This window comes from Emys orbicularis, chromosome 9 (genome assembly GCF_028017835.1).
Source record: "Emys orbicularis isolate rEmyOrb1 chromosome 9, rEmyOrb1.hap1, whole genome shotgun sequence".
Taxonomy (NCBI): Eukaryota; Metazoa; Chordata; order Testudines; family Emydidae; genus Emys; species Emys orbicularis.
Genome location: NC_088691.1, coordinates 15,274,175 through 15,295,737, shown reverse-complemented (window position 1 = coordinate 15,295,737; position 21,563 = coordinate 15,274,175). Strand labels below are relative to the sequence as shown.

Sequence of the window (21,563 nt, the reverse complement as noted above, 5' to 3'; positions counted from 1 at the left end):
AGCTACCTGGGCCTCCATCCACACATTTACTGAGCACTGTGCAATCACTCATGACTCCAGAGCTGATGCCATAGTGAGTCTAACCGTACTCACCTCCATGACTCAAACGAGTCCTGCCTTCTGAGGGACACTGCTCTACAATCACCTGAAGTGGAGCACCCACAAGGACAGTACTCGAAGAAGAAGAGAAGGTTACTCACCCTGTGCAGTACCTGAGGTTCTTCGAGATGTGTGTCCCTGTGGGTGCTCCACTACCTGCCCGCCTCCTCTCTACTTCAGAGTTCGCAGTGGGGACTCTGCGGCAGAGAAGGAACTGGAGGACTTGAGTCGTTCATGCGCCAGACCCAGCACCAACGGCAGTATGAGACACATACTGCGCACGCACGCCTCACGCGGACATTGCTACCATAAATCTCCGCTCAACGGCGCCGGGATGCACTGACACCTGAAGTGGAGCAACCATAGGGACACACATTTCGAAGAACCTCAGTTACTGCACGAGGTGAGTAACCTTCTCTTATTTCATTCAATATCCTTGAGTCCCAATATAGCATTCTTAAGTTACATTTTTCTTCTCCAATCATTTTCCAATATCTTCCATTTTCAGGAACTTGGCAGTCATGGAGAACATGTGGGTTTTCTTTATTTGATCTTACTTGAAAAGCAAGTTTTCCCAAGTCTAATCCTGTCCTAATTTCAATGCAAGAGAAATAGAAACTCATTTTTCTGATAGCCAGAGTAAATCTGAGTCTGATTATTACAGCTCAAGTTAGAGATAAGACATTTTTGTTACTTCCAGAATTGGCACTTCATATTTTGTTATTTCATCTCTTCCTTTAAATGCATCTGTTGAAAGAGCAACAACATTCATGTCCAGGGACTGTAAGAAGTGTTCCAGCTAATAAAGAATAGTTGAGCACTTTGCTTCTAACACTTTAAAAGTGAAAAGATGACAGAGATCACAAAGCAAGAGACTGCAAATCACTTGAATCATATTTTGAGTGGAGTATTATGGTAACCTATAAATAACTAATTGCATAAAATTGCTTTAGTAGTTTCTAGATGGCAGCTTTAATTAGCAGCACCAGAGACATTTAGAAGTTTAGAAATGGATGGCATGTAATTTGCCCTTTTACCAACCATAAAATGGTAATTAACCAATTTGATTCACTTCTTCCTATTAAAAGTTTTATGAGAATAGCAAGTTCCTTCTAAATTCAGTCTCTCTTCAACAGAAGGTAACACATTTTCTTTTATCAGTCCTCTCCAGTACTTCAAGATGTTTTCATGTACAAATTCTTCAGAAGTTTAGAAATTTTTATTCAAAGTAACATGCTTATTTGCAAAGTTCTAAAATGTGCAAAAAGTATAAAGTAAAAACTCTGGAAGGGTGTACCATATTGTTCTCACCACCATTACTTTTTCTAGTTCTAGTTCACCAGAAATAATGTATTTACCAAAATAACAATATATGTAGAGTAGCTGGCTAGAGCGTGAAAGAAACAAGAAAATGGCTTCATAGTGGAACTAATTTCTTGCATTGAATTTTCACTATTAAATGTGGATTAAATGAATGTTAGCTTGATTCCCCAGAGGCTGCAAAGCCTCATTCTTAGAACTGTATGCACGAAAATGTATATGCATAATATTTACATGCAATTTCACAGTTGAAAACACATCTGTGGTAATTGTGCTTTGCATATGACCAATTATCTGTCTAATCAGTCATTTATATTTGTAATTAGTGTATTTATGTGCAAAACAAAGTAACTGGACAAGGTAGATAGATATCTTCTGTTAGAAACATTTAAGTTATAACAGGACAACCTTATTCTGTGTAGGAAAACTTTTTAAAACAATACCATCTGTAACTTCCATATTGTTCAATAGTAGCAGTAAATCCATATTTATTTTCATTTCACACAATGACTGATTAAAATGATTAAACAGATATTTATTTTAGGTCAAATTTGGCTCTCAGATGCTTGTGCCTGAATCCACCGGAAGTGAAAGTCGACAAGAGTTATTCGTGTGTGTCCACTTGCAAAATTTGGTCCTAAATATGGTTGCTTAAAACAGTTGCTCTTATTTCTTTTTTCACTAAAAGCTAACATTTCAATAAAGTTAGGCACATTGCTTATGAAAATAGACCTGAAGATTGAACACATTCAAGACATAGGGCCAAATCCTTAACCAGGTCTTACCTGCTCCCTACTCGGGCAGACTTCTACCAACTTCACTGGGAATTTGTCTGAGTAAGGACCTCAGGACACCTCCTAGTAAACTAAAATTGGAGAAGATAGGATTTAAACTTTTATAAGCTCTACTATTCTTGTTATCCAATTCAGTCTTAAAGACACAGCGCCTGATTCCTGTATCACTTAAGCTGTGATAACTGAGAATAACTCCATTGAAGACAATGGGATTACACTGGTGTAATAACGGTCTGAGAGGAGAGTCAGATCCAATATTGCTTTGATATTTCTGGTAGGCAATTTGACTATTTCTATGAGCTTCACATTCACAATACAGCTGTATACCTTACTTTTTTGTTTACCTTCTTGCCATTATTAATCATGTCACTTTAGCAATGAACAGTGCAAGAAGTTAAGCATTAGCTAGGAACTGGTGAAGCAACTAATAGACTTTACAAGAAGCTCAGACATCATTCCATAAAATACTTAGTAATTTTCCTGTAGGAATAAAACCATTGTGGGGGAAGGAGGGTCCTCTCCTTTCAGACTTTTAAAAAATACCTAATAGTCATGCAAGATGCTCTGCATGGGGTGACTTCTGCTGCCTCTTGGAGCCAGCCTCACTGACTTACATGGCGTTCCATGCCAGTGAAGGAGTCCAACTTTGCAGAGTAACTTGCAGAATCTTCAACAGTGGTAAACGTTTTGCTGGGCAGAGATGACTTAACATTAACCAAAGAAGCATTTGAAATCTATCATATTCATTCCAGCACAACTTAAGTTCAAACAGTGTTAAATCAATAAAAATAGAAATAGAATGTAAAACCTACAGTCAAACATTATATAATGTGTGTTTCATAGTACCATTTTGATACTTAACTTTCTGTTTAATTCATTTTCCAATGTAATTTACTACATCTCCCTTGCTTCTTTTACTCCATTCTTTTTTTCCTGAGGATATTACCCCCTCTTTGCCTCCATTGCTTTCACGGTCTGTTGTTTCTTCATTTCTTTACTCCCTCCCTCTCCTTTAATCCTCTTCCCCTTTCTTTTCTTGTGTTGTATTCTTTCTGTCATCCATGTAACTCTCTTTCACTCCCTTTTTCCTTTCCCAGTACAGTCCCACAAAGTCCAAATGAGAATACCGTAGACAAATTAAGGATATTTGAAGCAAATTGAAATGAATGATGGGATGACAATATTTTATTCATAAATCTTAGAGTTGCTACAGACACAACATTTTAGAATATATACCTGTTATGTGAAAAAGAGAAATACATAGCATATTATCTCAGTCTTTTGAAATTTCAACTATACGAAAATGTTATATTTATATAGTGCCAGTGGCATTCATGTGCTTTACACACGTTAGAAGACACGTTCTCTTCCCAGAAGAGCTTACAATCTAAGAAAGTCCTAAGCAGTTATTAAGAGACAGCTGTCTTCTAAGAACGTGTAAAAGTCAAATTCACAATGGCCATCAAGAGCCTATAGGTTAAGCAGAGACTTACAAAAGTCCTTAAATCTTCTCTTCCATTCTGCCTACAAAGGCTGGTGTTTCTCAGAATGACCGAAGCCCCACTGTGAGCAAATGTATTAGGGAGATGATTGCTATGGTGGCCCCCTTTCCCAGCTACACATGCAAAAAAAACCCCAAATTTTACACATAAGCACTTAGGCCTTGATTCAGAAAAGGCTTGCATCAGCTAAGATTGTCCTCCCACCCTGTCTCCACCCTGGCATGACCCCTGCATTGCAGCTTGTGAGGTCACCAGTGTGGGGCCACCTGCAGCAGCCAAATGGAGTCCCTGTGTTCAGGAAATTCTTTCAGCCATTTGCAAGGTATTTACAACCTCTGGTACAGCTGCAGCTGCATAGGGAGAGCAGAGCAGACGTGAGTATGTCTTCCACAGACCTGAGGGTTATACAGAATTTTTTTTACTTTTGCTGCAAAATGAAATGCCTGAAATTAGCTTTTTTAACTCTGAACTTGGATGTGGGAAAGATTTCTGTTTGTAGTTAGAGCATTTTAACACATCAGTTCCTTCTCTCACTTCCTCTCTGAACAACAGTTAATGGTACTTGGTCCTGTGTTGCATCACACGCTATGTCACAAAAGGGTTAGAGGTATGTTTTTGTAGTGCAGATAAATGAAATGTCATGCAAAAGACAACTACTGGAGTTTCTAGTGAATCCAATATCTAATAATGAATGCACTGGAAATATTTTGATATTTATCTTTATTTTCCTGTTTCCTATTTTTTCATTATCTATTGCACCTCGTCAATGGATGCAGTATCTGCCAGGTGTTTATCAACAAGAAATAAAAGAAAATTGCTCTATCGTATCAGCATCTGGGCAGGATTCAGCTTATGTGAATAAAGTAACTAAAGTTGAAGTAGCTTAGGTCAACTTATCGTGGTGTCTACACCGCGCTGTGTTGACGGGAGGTGCTCTCCCACCAACTTACCTTACTCTTATCGGGGGATTTGTGTGTTGTGCAGTTTTGACCTTGGTAGGGGTATTGTGACCTTGAACAACATTTCCCATGTTTCGAATACAAAGACACTTTCCTCTAATATTCAGTACTCACATTATTTGTTCCATATCAATATTACTGCCTAGGTCTTGGACTAGCTCTTCCATTGGTATAAATTGGTGTACCTACACTGAAGTCCACATCTGTGCATCAGTTCACACCAGCTGAGGATCTGGCACATTGACTTTAACAAATATACCCAAAATTGCTGTCCTCCACTTATGCCTTCTATTTCCCATGTTACTGTATTCTAGGCTGATGATGCAATATATTCCAAATCCATTTCTAAAGACTTCCTAAGCCAATTGGTTTATCTTTGAGGGATAACAGATGAATTTCCTTATTTTAAGATACTCACTGTATCATCACTAAAGAGTGTGCAGTGTGCTAATTGGAGAGATTACCAATGGAGTAACTTTTTCAGCAGTGTTAGGAAGTCACATAGTATGAGTCAAGTATTGGAGACATTGTCCAGATCTATGCTGTATCCACTCACTCCATGCACACAGAAACTACATTTCTATTGACAACTGTAGATGAGTGTATTCCCAGCATTAAGGTTTCTGTGGTTTTCTTATTCAGCCCATATTTGAAATTCACTCTCAGTTACACAGTTGACAAGCTCTATTCTTTCACTGATGCATAATTTTGGACTGTTATCTAATGGATACCACGTAGCCAATACAGCCATCTGTTCACATAGAAAAATAGCACAAAACTGAAAATGCACCTGTCCTACTGCTAGATACTGGCATTGCATTATCCATGGCATGGAGCCTGCCCAGAGCTGTCCAACCCAGATGAGCTAATAATCCAGCATATCCCTCTATCATGTTATGAAGCTGCACAATTCCTCCTCCAAAGGTCAGAGTCCAAGACACTTGAACTTCCAGAAATAAGATCAAGGAGGTGATACACATGTGCAGAGCCTACCTGACTCCACAGAGGCAGTTCCTTCCACCTGACTATTAGCAGGGGACAAATACTGAAAATCTCACTTACAACTGACGACTCTGAAATGGAGCATAGACAGGGGCTGAAAAAAAACTTCCTGCATGCAGAATCATCCTTAAGGGCATGTAAATGTAAAAATGTCTGCATATGATACTCCTTATGCCCTCTTAATAGCCCAAGTTCTAGCCCTGGTGGCAGTAACAGTACAGTATGTATTTTTAAAGTAAAAAGAACATGGGAGCCTCATGGAAAGGGGTTGAGTGAGATATCTCCCTGGTAAATGCAGGGGTCAGAGAAACTACTATCCCCACCCTTCACCAGCAGTCCCTTCTCACTCCTGGGAAAAAAACAAAAACCACACACATACACAGCACAGCCTCCCTGTGTTACTCCCCAAGCCCTCTAACCTAGGGTTTTATGTGATTTTTATTGGTTAGGTATCCCTACTCCACTTTGCCTCTCTCTCCAGGCAGATGCCCCTTATGACAACAGTCAAAGTATGTGACCTGCAAAGTGTGGGAGTGGAAGGGGATAACTTCATTTATATGAGATTTCCTGCCCCAAAGCTGTTCTACTGGTCCTTATTATGGGGTGGGCTCAAAACAATTATCCATTTCCTCTCCATACCCAGCTAATCTATCTTCAGAATTGGTTGAGCTGTTGCAAAGCTAGTTTATGGAGGAGCAAATACCAATGCAAACCCTCCCGACACATAATTATGGGTCAGAATTTGGCGCTCAGTGAATTTTGGTTGAAAAACCCTGTAAAAAAATGTTATCACTTTGTTACCAAAGATAGAAACTTACCGGTGTGTAATTTTTTGTTTGTTTGTTTGCATCTGTATTCCCTTGGGAATGATATGTGGAGAAAGGCTGTCAAATTTGCATGTTAATTACTTTGTTATATAGTCATTAATATCCAGACTGGGAGGGGTAGGGGGGGAGAGCTGCAGCTCATTGTTACATATCAAAAGAGATTTTGCAATTTACTTTGCATATCCTGTCTTTGTTTTTAATAGGTTGGAATGCACTCCCATAGGAAATACACTTCAATTGTGACCAGATTTCTTTCTTGTTTGAAAGTGGTTGTTAAAACTCAAGGCTATTTAGCTGGGGAAGCATGGCTCATGCTGTAGTGGCCTTTCCATTTTTTTCAATATCTTAAAAAAATATCTATAGGCTGAATAAGTTGTGTGTCAACCTTCACTCTGATGCTTCATGGCAATGATACTATGATAATAGCAAGGCCCAAATTATGTGGATTGTTATAACTCAGATGGTAACATTCAGTCAAGGAGAGATTCACCCCAGTGCAAATGGCTGGCACAGGATCTATACACCACTTATGTCCTACTTCATCAGTGTTTTGAAGGCTTATGTGGGGCTAAGTGGTGCACCAGGGTGAATTCATTCTCAGACAACCCTGAGGATTTGCCCTGATTACAGTCTTCGGTAGCCCAAAGCATAAGGGGCCCAAAACTGAACTCACTGCAGTCTTACACTAAAGTAAATTTTTGTTTAAAAGAACCTAATGTTCAGTTCTGCTTTGAAAAGTGGCTCTCTTATTGTCTTCAGTGACTCCACAGCAAAGGCGGTCAGGTGGCTCGTAAAAACATGCTTTAACTACCAGCATCTGAACATCCTTCTTGTGCATTTTCATTTAAAAAAAAAAAAAAGCTTATGAAGGCTAAAGTCTTCCCTCATTGGCACCATGTGCAACCCTCTTGTCTTCAATGTATGCCCTCAGTCCTGGATCCACAAAGGACTTAGGTGTCTAAGTCCCGGTTTTAGGTGTCACTTGTGATGCATCAAATTCCCCCTCACCTGCTGCTGACCCCTGTAGGCATCTAAAGTCAGTGTTTAAGATTTTGCGGTTAAAGTACCGTAGGCTACTATGTTCCTGCTCTGGCCATGCACGCTACTGTCTCACTCTAGGTGTCCTGCCCAGCCCCAGCGTTTGTCTGCCTAAGTCACATGCAGGGCCCGATCTGGTAGGCATGCTTCACCTGACTCAATGTAAAGGGGGAGGACCTCCTTTATAACCTTTATGCCAGTGATTAAGCTTCTCATCCTTTCTCCGGACCAATTAATATTTCATTATTCAATTAAAGTGGATCAACTTCAGTAGGAGAGAATGAGGGATCAGACCCAATCAGTATACTCCATAGCCTAGTGGCTAGAGCATTCCCAAGGAGACTTGAACTGCTGGCCTGCTACATCCCAGGTGAGTATGCTAACCACAGAGCTAAAGGTTAAAAGGGAGAGCCACCTTCCCTGCTGTGTGGTATTAGGTGGTCTCTGAGCACACCTACTGGATTGGGCCCCACGTGGGAATTAGGCAGAGGAACACCTGTCTTCCCCCAGTTCATGGATCACTAGCAGAGACCAGCACCTCCCTGCAGCCCAGACTCTGCGCCTAAGTTTTCAGGGGTAAAATTCAGGGTAAAATTTCCATAGGTGCCTATGTTTCTGTCTCTGAGCATGTGCACTACTGCCTCCCTCTAGGTGCCCAGATGCCTCTGTCCCCCCTGCTCCCCCTAAGCTCCAGAGTGAATCACAAACTGGGGTAAGAAAGGCATTTGGCTGTCTAAATCACATGCAGGGCCTGATCTGTTAGGCGTGCTCAGAGGCCATCTACCAAATTGGATCGCATTAAAAATTCAGCTGGAGGAGGTGGTTGCCCACTTTATAGTTTTTAACTCAGTGGCTAGAGCACTTTCTTAGGATGTGGGAAATCCAGGTTCAGTTTCTTCCCCCACCCTCCCAACCACCCCACCCCGTCAGAGGAGGAGAAAGAATTTGAACAGGGGTCTCCCATCTCTCGGGGGGGGGGCTTTAATCCTTGAATTTAGGATATTTTGTTATGGGGCTCCCTCAGTCTCTCCTGCTGAAGTTGTTCCACTGTGGTTAAATAATGAAAGCTCAATTGGAGCAGAGAGACTGGACCCAACTCTCCCACCTCCCTATACTGCTGACCTATAGAGTCTCTCTCTCTCTCTCTCTCTCTCTCTGGCCCAATGACACGTTAAGTATTTATTCACAATGGAACAGTCATTGGGCCAGAGAGAGAGAGGGGTGGGATGCCCCAGGCCCCGTTCCCCTGCGCCAATCACTCTTTCATTATTTAATCCGCATTAGAAGAGCGTCAGCAGGAGAGACTGAGGAGCCCCACATCAGAATATCCCATGGCTCAGTGGTTAGAGCACCCAGAGAGAGAGAGACCCCTGTTTAAATCCTTTCTCCCCCTGGGGAGGAGGCGGCACCTGGGGCTCCCAAATGAATGCTCTAACCATTGGGCTAAACGCACCAGCTCCTGCTGCCACTGTTTTGTGTGGAGCGAGACAGGCACCTAACGCATTCCCACAAGAAATGCCTTAGGTGCCTACCGCTGCCTGACTTCAGGTGGCGGGTTTCTGTTCATGAATCACTAGCAGACCTATGCATCTGCCTGAATCCCAGGTTTAGGTACACCCCTCTTATCAGCATCTCCCATGGATTGCTTAGACAACTCTCGGTCCAATATGCTGGCCTTTAAGGATAGCTTTCTTAGGTGCCAGTTTCTTCCCATTCAGTGTAAGAGAGCCTAGACACCAACTCATCTTTGTGGATTGCAATGTTCTTCCTGTGATTTTTTTTAAGCACCTAAAAGTTAGGCGCTGTGACGCTCAGCAATGCAACGCCCAAGTTCCTTAGTGGATCCCACCCAAACAGCCTTGAGTCATGCTAAATTCAGAGGACAAAATCATGAGGCATGTAAGCCACTGTCTGACTCATCTGTTCAAATCTTCAAACTTTCCTTCCCATGGAGCATGAAATCAATTCATTTTTAAAAATGTCTTGAATGTGTATAATAGATGCTATAAAGTTATGGTAAGTTTAAAAGTAAGATATTAAATTGTTTAAACCAAATATCAAGATTTTCAGGAGAAAGGGATTTCCCAAATCAGATAAGATTAGAAGTGATATGATTAGAAGTGCTTTTTGTGACAGTTAACATTTTCAGTAAAAAAACAGCTTATATTTCTTGCTGTGTTGGAAACCCTGAGACATCGCCATTGAAGAAAGGATGGTTGTGTGAAAAATGTGATGGATTAGGACTGAGTACATCTGGGCTCAATTCCCAGCTCTGCCACAGAGCTCTCTATGATCTCAGTCCCCCATCTATTAAATGGGGCTAATAATGCTGATTTTCTCTTATTCTTTGTCTGTCTTGTCTGTTTAGATTGTAAGGTTTCAAGGCAGGAATTGTCTCCTACTTTGTGTATGTACCGCACCTAGAACAACTGGGGTCATGAGCTTGACTGGGGCTGCCAAGTGCCCCTATAATACATACAATAAATTATAATTGTCCAAAGTGAGTGAAATGAAGACAAATGATAAAGATCATAAATCTAGGTATATGTGTGGTAGGAAGAAGTGCTGCTGTTTTGATCTATTTCTATTCTGTATCCCCTATATTCTTCTGTTTTTTAATATATGTCAAGGACTCTCAGGGCTCTGGATGGGGACCCTTTGGTGTGGGGTTTGTGTAAGGAAGGCTGACATCTGAAATAAAAAAGTTATATTATTTTGTGGAAAGTAAAATTTATTTTTTCAAAATCTGATTATCGTAATCTGAGGAATTGGAATTAACACAGATGAAGAAATAGTTTAAGTATAGTACCAGTATTAATGCTTTCTTTACTCTACCAACAGGTATCACTGTGGATAAGTATGGATTCATTTACTTTGTTGATGGTACCATGATTCGGAAGATTGATGAAAGTGGTGTGATCACAACAGTAATAGGTTCAAATGGTCTTACATCAACGCAGCCACTGAGCTGTGACTCCGGAATGGACATCACTCAGGTAGACACCACTGATTTTCATGCATTGTTACCATTCAGCACATTGTGGAAGTGGGTATCTATGTACGGATGCCCAGTTAATCGGTTAACATTGGGTGGCACAAGATTTCAGACATGTTTTTAGAGCAGTAGTGATATTTGATAGTGTATAAAGCTTACATTTAAATCATTACTATAAATCTAAGATATCTAATATAAATAGAAAAAGTATGCATATGACTTTACCGAGTGGCCCATGTATGTATTATGTGTATGTACAGGTGCTTATACTAATAATATATACATGTCTACACTGATTGCTTTAAAAAGTTACAAGCTACTTTTAGGTGTGTCCTTTAAAAGCAGGTGATATTAGTATCTGTATAGAAGGTTTGAGAACCTTCCTTTAGCCCAGCTTTCTGACACTGATGTGCTTGCATCACTTAACAGAGAAGAAAAATGATATATTGTTGCTGTCCAGGTCTCTGCTGTGGAGCACTATGGATGGTTGCTGGAAGAACTAACAAAATAGCAGCTAAAGGATACAGAAGCTACAGCTTTTCAATACATTTTTAAAGTGCTTCTCAATTCTTAATTCAAAGACAACGTAACAGAAATTGAACAAAAAGGCACTTTCCCCATCTGGTTTATATTAAAAACCAGACAGACATTTATACACAAAACAGCCAGCCTTTCAAAGTTAATGGGTAGCAACTCTAAAAGGCAGATGGTGTAGGCCAGGTTCTGCTTATTCAATGCTGGCTCCAAAATAAAGTAAAATTTGTCTGCTTCAAACAACTAAAGGGAGTCAAGGACTCAAAACAGTTACATTATGGTATGTGTGAGATTATACGTAGAGCCAAATGGGTTGGTTTTGGTTTTTATTTTTTCCTGTGTATTTTAATATTTTGCCATTGGAAACCACAACTGATACATAGAGAACTCATCTGATCTGAGCTGTGTCTAATTTCAATCAAGGATTTTAATGGTAGCAGTTTACCGTGAGGGCCTGATGCTGCATTGCTTGAACTCAAGGGAGATTCAGGCACACAAGGAATGCAGGAATAATGTCCTTGTTTGTATATAACAAGCTTCACTGTGAAACCACAATGGTGGTCATGGGCCAGATTCAGCCTTATGGGGGGAAAACCTGCATAGAGTGGGAAACTCAGACATCCAAATCAGAGTTCCATTCCTGTCCTGTCAGAGAGAAGACTTTGTTCTTGTCTCCCACAGAAAGTGCAGGGATTCATATTGCCAAACTAGTGGATGTCCTGGGATACATGTGGACTTCATGTAATCTCTGATGACCCATGCCTTCCCCACAGCTGCCTATGCCCCTAGTCATGATGCTATTATCTGCCATCTCCATGGCTACACAGTAGCAGTCAAGAATGAGACCTTGGGGGAGTTAATAATGCATGGAGCATATTTTAACTACTTCTTGGATATACATATAACAACTGCCTGCAGTGTATGTGTAGCACTAGCTACCAAATCAGATATCTCTAAGGTCTGTAGGGAATCACATCATGCGGAACATTTGCTCCCTGGCTGCCTCGTTTCCTGGCTCTGGATCTGCATGGAGTCCTACTCCATGGAGCTCAGGCAGAGGGAACATCTACAGTATCATGGGTAAGGAAAAGCATACCACTGAGCTAGCTCGTTTACTATTCAGTGTCGTTTCCCCCACTGCCATTCTGACAGGTTTAGCTCCTTTTCATTTGTGAAAGAAGTAACGAAAATGAGTTCTGGTGAATAAATCCAGCTGGTTCATTACTGGAAATGGTTTTCACTGCATGGTTATCGTCACATAGTGGTGCAAAAGCTACAACAAACTGAGTGATCTAGATGTATCCTTCCCGCATAGACTAGGATAATTTTGAGATGAATCCAGAATGCATGCCAATAAATATTCAAGATATTGGTATTAAATGATAGCTTTATAAAGGATACCTAAAAGTTTTTTTTAAAAGCTATCCAAAGGATTTAATTCCTTTTTTAAAAATCAAAATGAGGTATTAAATCCATCCTGCATACGTTTTGTAAATGATGTCATCTCACCCTTCATATACTGAATCTTTCCAGATACAAGCCCTGGAATTTGTATCTGCGATTTATAGAAGCATCTCTTGCTTTTTATTATTATCTCATTGATTTTCTCAAGGTACATAGCAAAATAGTCCCTAAGTAAATGCCCCAGATTAAATGTCCTGTGGAATTATTGAACCAAATTCTGCTTTCAGTCATGCTGGTGTAAATCAGCATGTCAATTAAATTACTCTTGAATTAAGTTGATGACAATTAATTTATTCTTGAATTACATGCCTGTAAATGAGAGAATAATTTAGTCTTTTTTGGTCAAAATCTGCTCTCTTTTATACCCTTATATCACCATTGACTGTTATGAGGTGACATAAATGTAACTGAAACCAGAATTTGCCTCATCGCTACATTAAATTGTATTTGGCTAAGTCTCAAATAGCATTTACATCAGGAATATGTGGTTTATTCACAAATTATGTGTTTAGAGGAACTTGTGAAATAGGTTAATAAAATCAACTCTAAAAACTTAATTTGCTCTGACAATAAAATGAATGACTTGTTCAAAATCAATATTTTTTTATTTACTGAAATACAAAAGTACTTTTGGAGTAAGCACACAGTACAATTGCCCATTGCAAATACTGGTATAAATAAATAGAGCTTTCACTTTAATAGGTGAGTTGATTATGAAAGGGTTTAGTCACATATTTCAATACCAGTTTTGACCAGAAATATGTCTTAGAAATCACTAAGCACATGTCACTTACTTCCATCTCAGACTTGACTAAGGCATTGTTATTCCGGGTTTGTAAGGAAAAGGAGATTGGGTTGAGGTAGCTGCATGGTAAAGTGATGAATTTGCTCCTCTTTTACCTGTACAGAACATAGCTGAACTCTGTTTTGGTCACAACACAAGTCAAATGAATTTAGGGTTTTCAGCCAGATTTTCAAAAAAGTTCATGGCCAGATATTCAAGTACTCAGCACCTGCATTTGAAGACAGAGTTTCAAAAGCACTCAATTCCCTTTTAGATACCAGAATAAGGGCCAGATTCTCAAAAGGACTCAGCACCCATCAGTTCTCTTTGAGACACTAGTGGCCAGATTTTCAAGAGCTCAATGTGCTAGGTTATTTTTAAAATCTGGACAGTTGTTTTGGTGCATAAATGAGAGCTGAGCTCTTCTGAAAATCTGGCCCCAAATGTGGGTTCTGAGCATTGTTGAAAGTCTGGCTGTAATTATCACTTGACTAATTGACCAAACTGGCAGGAAAAATGGCACAATTAATGCACTCTACTTATGAGAAGCCCATTTCTGAAGCATCACAATTCTTACTGATTACAATTGAAATGAATCAAAAGAGCTGTTGGGGAAGCTTAATAGGATCTGATTCTGCTCTCACTTACACCTGTTTTACACTGCTATAGTTCAGTGGAGTTTCTTTGGATTTACAACTGTAAATGAGAGGTGAATCAGGCCCTACATTATGTTTGGTTCTAGCAAATGTTAACAGTATTTAACTCTGTAGTGAGCTAAAATTCACATGTAAAAGAGAAAAAATCTAGAACAATGATATAAGCCTTACTTCTTTCTGTCTTCACTGCTGTGGAGAAAGCTGAAGAGGGAATGTTGGTAGAAATGTCCACTTTCTAATCCATCATGTACCTTCTTCCCGTGATAAATATGTGGCCTGATTCTTTATTGCCATGCACTTTGTTTAGTCATTTCTTCTGTGTAAAGTGTAAAATGCTATAGGTCTGTATTTGATAGCATTCTATACCCAATCGGGACTCAGTCCATACAAATACAAATAACTGCAAAGTGCCAGGCAGTGGAGAATCAAGCCCAAGATCTTTTCCTTAGCCTGTAAACCGTGGCCTTGTCCCTTCACTAATGTCAATTCCACTGGTGATGACTCTTTGCCAAAGCGATAGCTGCTGACTGATTGATAGTGTTCGTAACTGTCACCACTGTGTTCTAAAATGAAAGTTCTTATTTGACGATTTTCTGTCTTGACATTTGCACTTCATCAACCTTTCTTCAGCAGTTCTCCACTTGATGGATTCCATATATATTCTGTTGCTTCACCTGAAATTCAAAGCAACATTGCAAAATATTTTGCTCCTTCACAAAAATGTGACAAGATTTACTTATGGTGACAGTGTGTTCATACAGATCAAGTTAAGGGATACATGTAAGAATGATGAGAAAGAGGGAAAAGCCCAAGATACGGAGACATTTTTGAGAGCATTCCAAGCACTGGACACCCCTCTTTTAATTAATTGTAAATTGCCAGAGGGAACTTTACTGATAATGTGCTGAAGGTGAGAGAGAGAATGCTGCAAAGTGAGAGTAAAGCTGAGTGGACTGATTTAAAACATGACTTAAGATGTCACAAATGCAAACACTGACAAATCTCTTGCAGTCAGAAGGACGGCAGGCAATACCACCAACAATGTCTGGAGAGGGACAATTTGATGAAATACATGCTTGAAGACCTATTGAATGGAACAGAAAGCTTAAAGAATGCTCTGACCTCCCTTGAAGGAAAATGTGAGAACCTGTTTTCCAAAATAAACAAAGCAGATAAATACATGACTTCTGCCGAGGTGCACTTAGATGCAATAGAAGATTATGCGGAAGACAGAAAAAAGAGCCAATGAATATGAGACGCATATACACACAGCTGCCAATATAAAAATTAATTTGATTCTAGAATGAAGCACTTTTGAACAATGTTGAGCGTGGAACATAAGAAAGGGGTTGCAGGATCACATTCATTTCTTTGAGCAGAATAATAGATCTATTTGCAGACTGAAGGAAGCCGCAATATCTCCTGAGAAGTTTCACTACATTTGTGCTATTGGTGAAGCTAAAACCCTTTTACTTCAACTCAGTGGAACCACTTTGACTGCTCAGCTGAGCATCTTCCCTATTATGTGTTTAGACATTTTCATTCTTGTATTAACTAACAAAGTTAAGCCACTTGTACCATTGGAAATCCTACTTCTTCTGGGACACAATTCTGCCTCTCCTTCACACATTAAAGGAAAGATCAGAGAAGAAAACCCAGCCACTAGTAATATCTATGAGGAGGAAGAGTCTGTGTGATAAAAGAGTAAAGTGGTTCAGAGACCAATCCCCTTTTTCACCATGTTTAACTTCAGCATTTACTTTGTGTCTGTTTAAACTCAACAATAATTCCATTTGGATATTAATGGCTTGGTCATTTTACAAGAGAGAGAAATAGGACAAAAGCTCATGACTAGTGCTTTAGGTGGTATGACAATACAAATAATCATATCTCTTTAAAAGGTAATTTAGGAAACATATGTGGTATTCCTGTAAATTCAAGAGCTATGGAAGCTTCCTAATCATGTTGATTAAATTTTGTGGTAGGAATTCTATATTCGAATTGTGCTGGAGACCCTTCTGTCTAACAGAGAGAGGACAGCCACTTTGTTTTCATTTGAGCAGATCAGTACAAAAATAACTTGCCTTTTATTTTTTGTCCTCCCTCTCTGAGGCTTATGATGATCTGTTAGTCTAGTCATGTTTAGTGGATGATACCGTAAACATTCCAAGTCTCTGAGCACCATTAAGAAGGATTTTGCAGAAAGACAAAGGATTTTGCTGCTCTTATACTTGAAATCAATAAACAAAACAAAAACCCCACCACAAAGTACAAAAATGATGCCTTATTTCTAGACCTTCAACTCTCACTGAGGTCCCTTCTTTAAAGAAATGAAGTAAAATAATGAGGTGTTCTTTGTTGTCCATGGATGATATAAACCTGCTATTTCTCCAATTAGTTTTTAGGAAAAACAGTAATCAGGACCCACATTTTGAATGCAAAAACAAACAAGGGGGGAGGAGCTTCTTTTAGGAGTTGGGAAAGGGAGGGAAGAACTCTTTACTGACCTTCTCTATACATCATAAGGAAGTTTATACAGGACGTAACCCTTTTAGTATTTTGGTAAGTCCCGTTTCATTAACGGGAGCTGAGGGAACTCTGCACCTCACAGGGTCAAACTCTTAAATAGAAATAATGGTTGTGGGGCTTATGCAATCAGACCCCTAAATAATAATAAACTTGTTTTTATGGATGTGATTTTAGAATATCAGACGGAAGGAATGAACATTTCATCGGAGCCAATCAAATTACCTTGTCAATAAATTTGAAATACCATTCAAACAGACATGTCACATGTTGTTTGGGGGCCTCACGAAAGAACAGCAAAAAAAGACCACAGTTTTTCTACCAAAAAGCCCCAAGTGACTGTTTGTATTAGTCAACTGCAAAATAGCAATTTATTTCACATTTCTGCTGTAAATACAGTATCACTGAATAAAATACTCCTAAATTTTAATCAACTCTTCTAAAAATTGTAGTCCTCTTTTTCCATGTTGTTTATCTGTGCTATCGCAGAAGTATTTAACTTAGGGAATATTAGATGCTTCATCTGCTCTGTGCTGAAAAGAAAGATCCTTGGCAGACCTAAATTTATGAAAGACACATTATAAAGTGGATTTTTTTCTGCTTTACATTTAGAATAAAATAATCCGTAAATCTGTTGTTCCTAGTGGCAATAAACACTGATAATTGCCAGCATAGATACTGCATATGCTGCTGTTACATGAAAAGTGGGGGGACTATTTTTTGCCATTGACTTCTACAAAGGATTTCATAAATCTACTCTGTTTTTATATGGTAGATGTCATATTTCATCTCTCTCACACTCTGTCACATATGACATGATCTAGCTAGACAAACTGATAATGCACAGGCATGTATACATATAATCACAGCCGGATCCAAAGTCTACTGAAGTGAATGGATCCATTGACTTCAATAGGCTTTGGATCACCATCAGCTCTGCCAAGTGTTATGAATCCTGTGTGACTCACATCTGGCAGCCTTGCAACCCATTCCCGTAGCCCATTTGGAGTCTCATGCATCCAGCTGGGCTGCAAAGAGAGTCTGGAGTTGCTCCTCTAGGCCACCAGAGGGCTGCTGCTTGTTCTCCTCAGCCTCTCATCTTTCTACTCCTCCTCCTGGGTCTGAGCAGGGAAGGAATAGGGGCTGGAAGAGGCAGATGGCTGGCAGGGAAAGAAGGGGGTGAGGGGTTCAGCCCTATTCCTGCCCCCATGCCACCTAGAGAGTCACCCAGATAGCCTCAGCTATCTTCCCATCTAGCACCCAGCACCCCCTCTACCACATGCAGCCCCCAGACCGCTATCGACCAGACAGCACCCCATGTACCCCAGCATCCACCCACCTACCACCCCATGACATCCTCTTCCCCAGCCCCATCATGCCACCTTTGGCTGAACAAGGAAGACGCCCCTGAATTTGGATATCCTGTGGCTCTTGGGGGAATGAATCCCTGATGTAGACAGCTGCCCCTTTTCGAGGTTTCATTGCCCTTCTCCCCCATCCCTAATGGCACAGTGTGATATTCAATGATATTCTTGGCTGGTGCTAGCCTGGGCCTGCCGAGTATCTGTTTCAGTGCAGACTCAGTGTGATTTAATGTAGCTTCAAACTGCATTAACGCCTCACCAGATTTCCACATGTAAATCTGGCATATTGGCAGGGGTCAATATGGGGAACAGCTAGTCCCATGCTCTGCCCAGGGGCCTCCTTCACCCAGTGCCCAACCTCGGGAGCAGGGCCGGCTCCAGCTTTTTTGCCATCCCAAGCGGCGAAGGAAAAAAAAAAAGATAAAGCTGCAATCGGCGGCACTTCAGCGGCAGCTCTACCACGCTGCTTCATTCTTTGGCAATTCAGCGGCCGGTCCTTGCCTCCGAGAGGGACTGAGGGACCCGCCGCCGAAGACCCGGACGTGGCGCCCCTTTCTATTGGCCACCCCAAGCATCTGCTTCCTGTGCTGGTGCCTGGAGCTGGCCCTGCCCGGGAGGTACAGTGGGGGATCTTGAGAGAAAGGACCTATGGAGATGGCATTCCACAGGAGGGAGGTTCCCCAGTGCAGCGTCCCCTCCGTGTGTGCAGGCAGAAAGAATGATGGGTTCTTTGTAATTTATCTTCCATCCTGTGTAGTTCCTGAACTACCTGAATGAAATCTCAGTTAGCTGCTTACCTTACTTTTCATTCCTTAAGCATGAGTAACCTTTGAGTGCATCTCTCAGTTAAAAAGTGTTTCAGTATGACGGAATCTAGTTGATGAGTTATTTGTGTCAGAGGCCTTGTATCCACAGTACTGAATTACATTGCCATAGATTTTTGATATTGCTTTGCCAGATTGGTGAAATCCTATACAGGGCACATATTGATGACTAAGTCAAATTTTTTTGTTCTGTTAAGATGAAATATTGGGCAGAAGTTATAAATAAAGAGTAAGTATGTTTGACTCCTTGGGATACTTGCAAAAACTGTCAAACTACTCTCAGATAACTGGATAACTAGACCTGATGCCTGACACCAAGCTGACCAAACCCAGAAATAATGTCTGTAAGTAATACAGCATATAGACCTTATATGAAAACAAATTTTCAAATTGTCTTATGAGGATACAACAAAGTTTGCTTTAAACCTATTTGTCTTCCCATATGCCACCAAGTGGCTGGGTGAGGACCCTGACTACAGTAGAATTGGTGCGCAGCTGAGGAGTGAGATATTCTGATGCTGTGAAGGACCCCCACTCCCTTGTGCATCATAGAGTTAAAGTCACCCCTGTGCGAACGCTCAGCAGTAGGCCTGAGCACTGCTCAAGTGCCACTTAAGTTTTATATTGAGGGCTTAAGAATCACATTAGTGGCCAGTAGGCCTTGTGCTGGCCCTCTGCGCAGGAGAGAATTTCAACCAATACTGCATCTTGTCAAGGGGGCTCACTTCATCACAGCTAGCAGGAGTGTTCTGGAGGCAGGGCCAGTGGAGCTAGAAGAACCCATCCTGGCACCTGTGAACCTCCCTTGCAGACATCTTTGTTACTTGTATACAAAGGCAAGGTTTTGGCTCTTCAAAAATATTTGTCAGATGAACCTCTATCCCCAGAAGACCTGAATGGGATGGGAATATTAACACAGCTTAGGTGACGGAACAGCAAAAAGAAGCACTGACCAAGAATTAAAAGGGTGAGATTTGATGGAGGTATAATAAATATATATTGGATTTTTTTTTAAAAGATTAGAAGGCCTGGCATTCTTGTGCATGCTGTGTCTCATGAGTAACCTGTATTCCTGCCAGTGGGTTTGTGGATATTATTAAATCAGCCCAATCTGTATATATTTAGTCAAAGATCATCCAGGGATGAAGCTTCTTTCATTTGTTTTAAGTGAATTAAAAATCTGAAGATTTCCTGGGAGCTGGCTTCACTGTCTGTAGTCCAAACCTTTCAAGATGCCTAATGTAGTCTAGTTTGGCTTTCAGAAGCACTGCAAAGTTAAGATGAGAGAAGCTACATGGACTGGCACAATCCTAGGGTTCCAAACCGAGAATATGGTAATCCTCAATTTCTGAGCACAGCAATCACCAGAGCTGGCATTTCCCTCTTTGCAGAGCTCCATCATATATTTGGATTGAAATCCTGGCTCCACTGAAGTCAATGGGAAGTTTTGCCATAGATTTCAATGGGGCCAGGATTTCACTCTGGGGTGTCAGAGTCTCCTCTCACATGGTATAAATCAGGAGTAACTTGACTGAAATCAATGGTGTAAAGCCAGTGTAAGTGCAGAGGATAATTAGGCTTATAATTTTATAATCAGCACAGTGAATTTTTAAATAGTTTCCAACTGAAGAGTTGCATTTCAAAGCCAATTAAATGAAGGTTAGACCTAGTTGCTTAATTGAAAACATAACAACAGGGTAGGCGATCAATGACATAAGGGTGTTTTTTAAAAAAAAAATAGTACAGCAATACTTCTGACCTGCAAATTGCTTTAAGTGCCATGGGGAATCTGGAGCTCTGTAGATCTTGTCAAAACAATACAGTAATATGAACAAGTTCCAAAGAGCAGGACTTTGTAGCTCGTCAGCAAGAGAGAACTCTACAGAGTATTGATTCCCTTGTTGCCTTCATAGTTTTTGGATCTCAAGACCGAAGCTTGTACAAAATGAGGTAAGACCAAAGAGAGTTCAATACTGAAAAGATTTGCTTTTTATTAGACATAGGACTAAATACTGCCCTAAGTGACCCTTGTGACCTGGTTGAAGTCAACAGAAAGAGAGCGAGAGTGAGAACAGCCACATAAAGGATGGAGATCACAGAGAGCAGCTACAACATGGCAAGTGAGGGAGCAGACGTAAGAACAAAATAATGTGAAAGAGAAGAGAAGCTCCTTCTATATTAAGAGTCAAGAGAGAAAGAGATAGTGGGGTTGCAAGAGGTGAGTGTCAAGGAAGAATTTGGCCAATGCCCTACTATAGAATACCAGTAAGAGGTTAAATTTTTAGGCCTGCATCATAAAATTCGAGACAGAGAGAAATCCAAATAGAACAATAGTGAGCAACATCTTGTACAATATGTTCTATTGACAATAACCATCACATTTACAAGCAAATTAGCTAAAACATCTGAAGGACATTTTGCTTTTTCAAACTGGGCCTTCATCTCCTGCTGATAGATTCCATTGGGACAGGTAGGGTATGCAAAATGATATGCCACTTTGGAGAATTAATTTAAGAAGTTTAGTAATGTAGGTCACATTGCAGGAAAATCATAAATGGCTGAACATCATTCAGTATCCATTCAATCAAACCCTCAAACTAAAATGAGAAACTGAACAGCATGGAGTGAGAAGTGATGAAAGTCATGACACTGTTAGGTTCTCCATCTGTATGTACATTTCACACCCAAACAAATCTTTGAATAGATTCTATTAGATTTCTTTATGACTCTTCAGTGCTAGATTTATGAATCCATATCACTAGCTTCAAGAGACCGTCTCACTTTTTCAATTCCTACCATAAACTGTAATACACACCTAGGAAGGTTTAATAAAAGGTCTCGCCAAAGTTTTGGGTAGCAAGATAGGGCCCGATCC

At 40.3% G+C, this 21,563-nt stretch overlaps 1 protein-coding gene across 4 annotated transcripts in view; it reads left to right on the top strand.

The window, feature by feature from the left end:
• Positions 1–21,563, top strand: part of TENM1 (teneurin transmembrane protein 1) — a 385,653-nt gene that overhangs the window by 307,811 nt on the left and 56,279 nt on the right. For all 4 annotated transcript variants that reach the window (XM_065411098.1, XM_065411097.1, XM_065411096.1 and 1 more), the window contains one exon: positions 10,383–10,537. In XM_065411098.1, the coding sequence (XP_065267170.1) occupies positions 10,383–10,537 (155 nt within the window). The remainder of the gene's footprint in view (positions 1–10,382; positions 10,538–21,563) is intronic.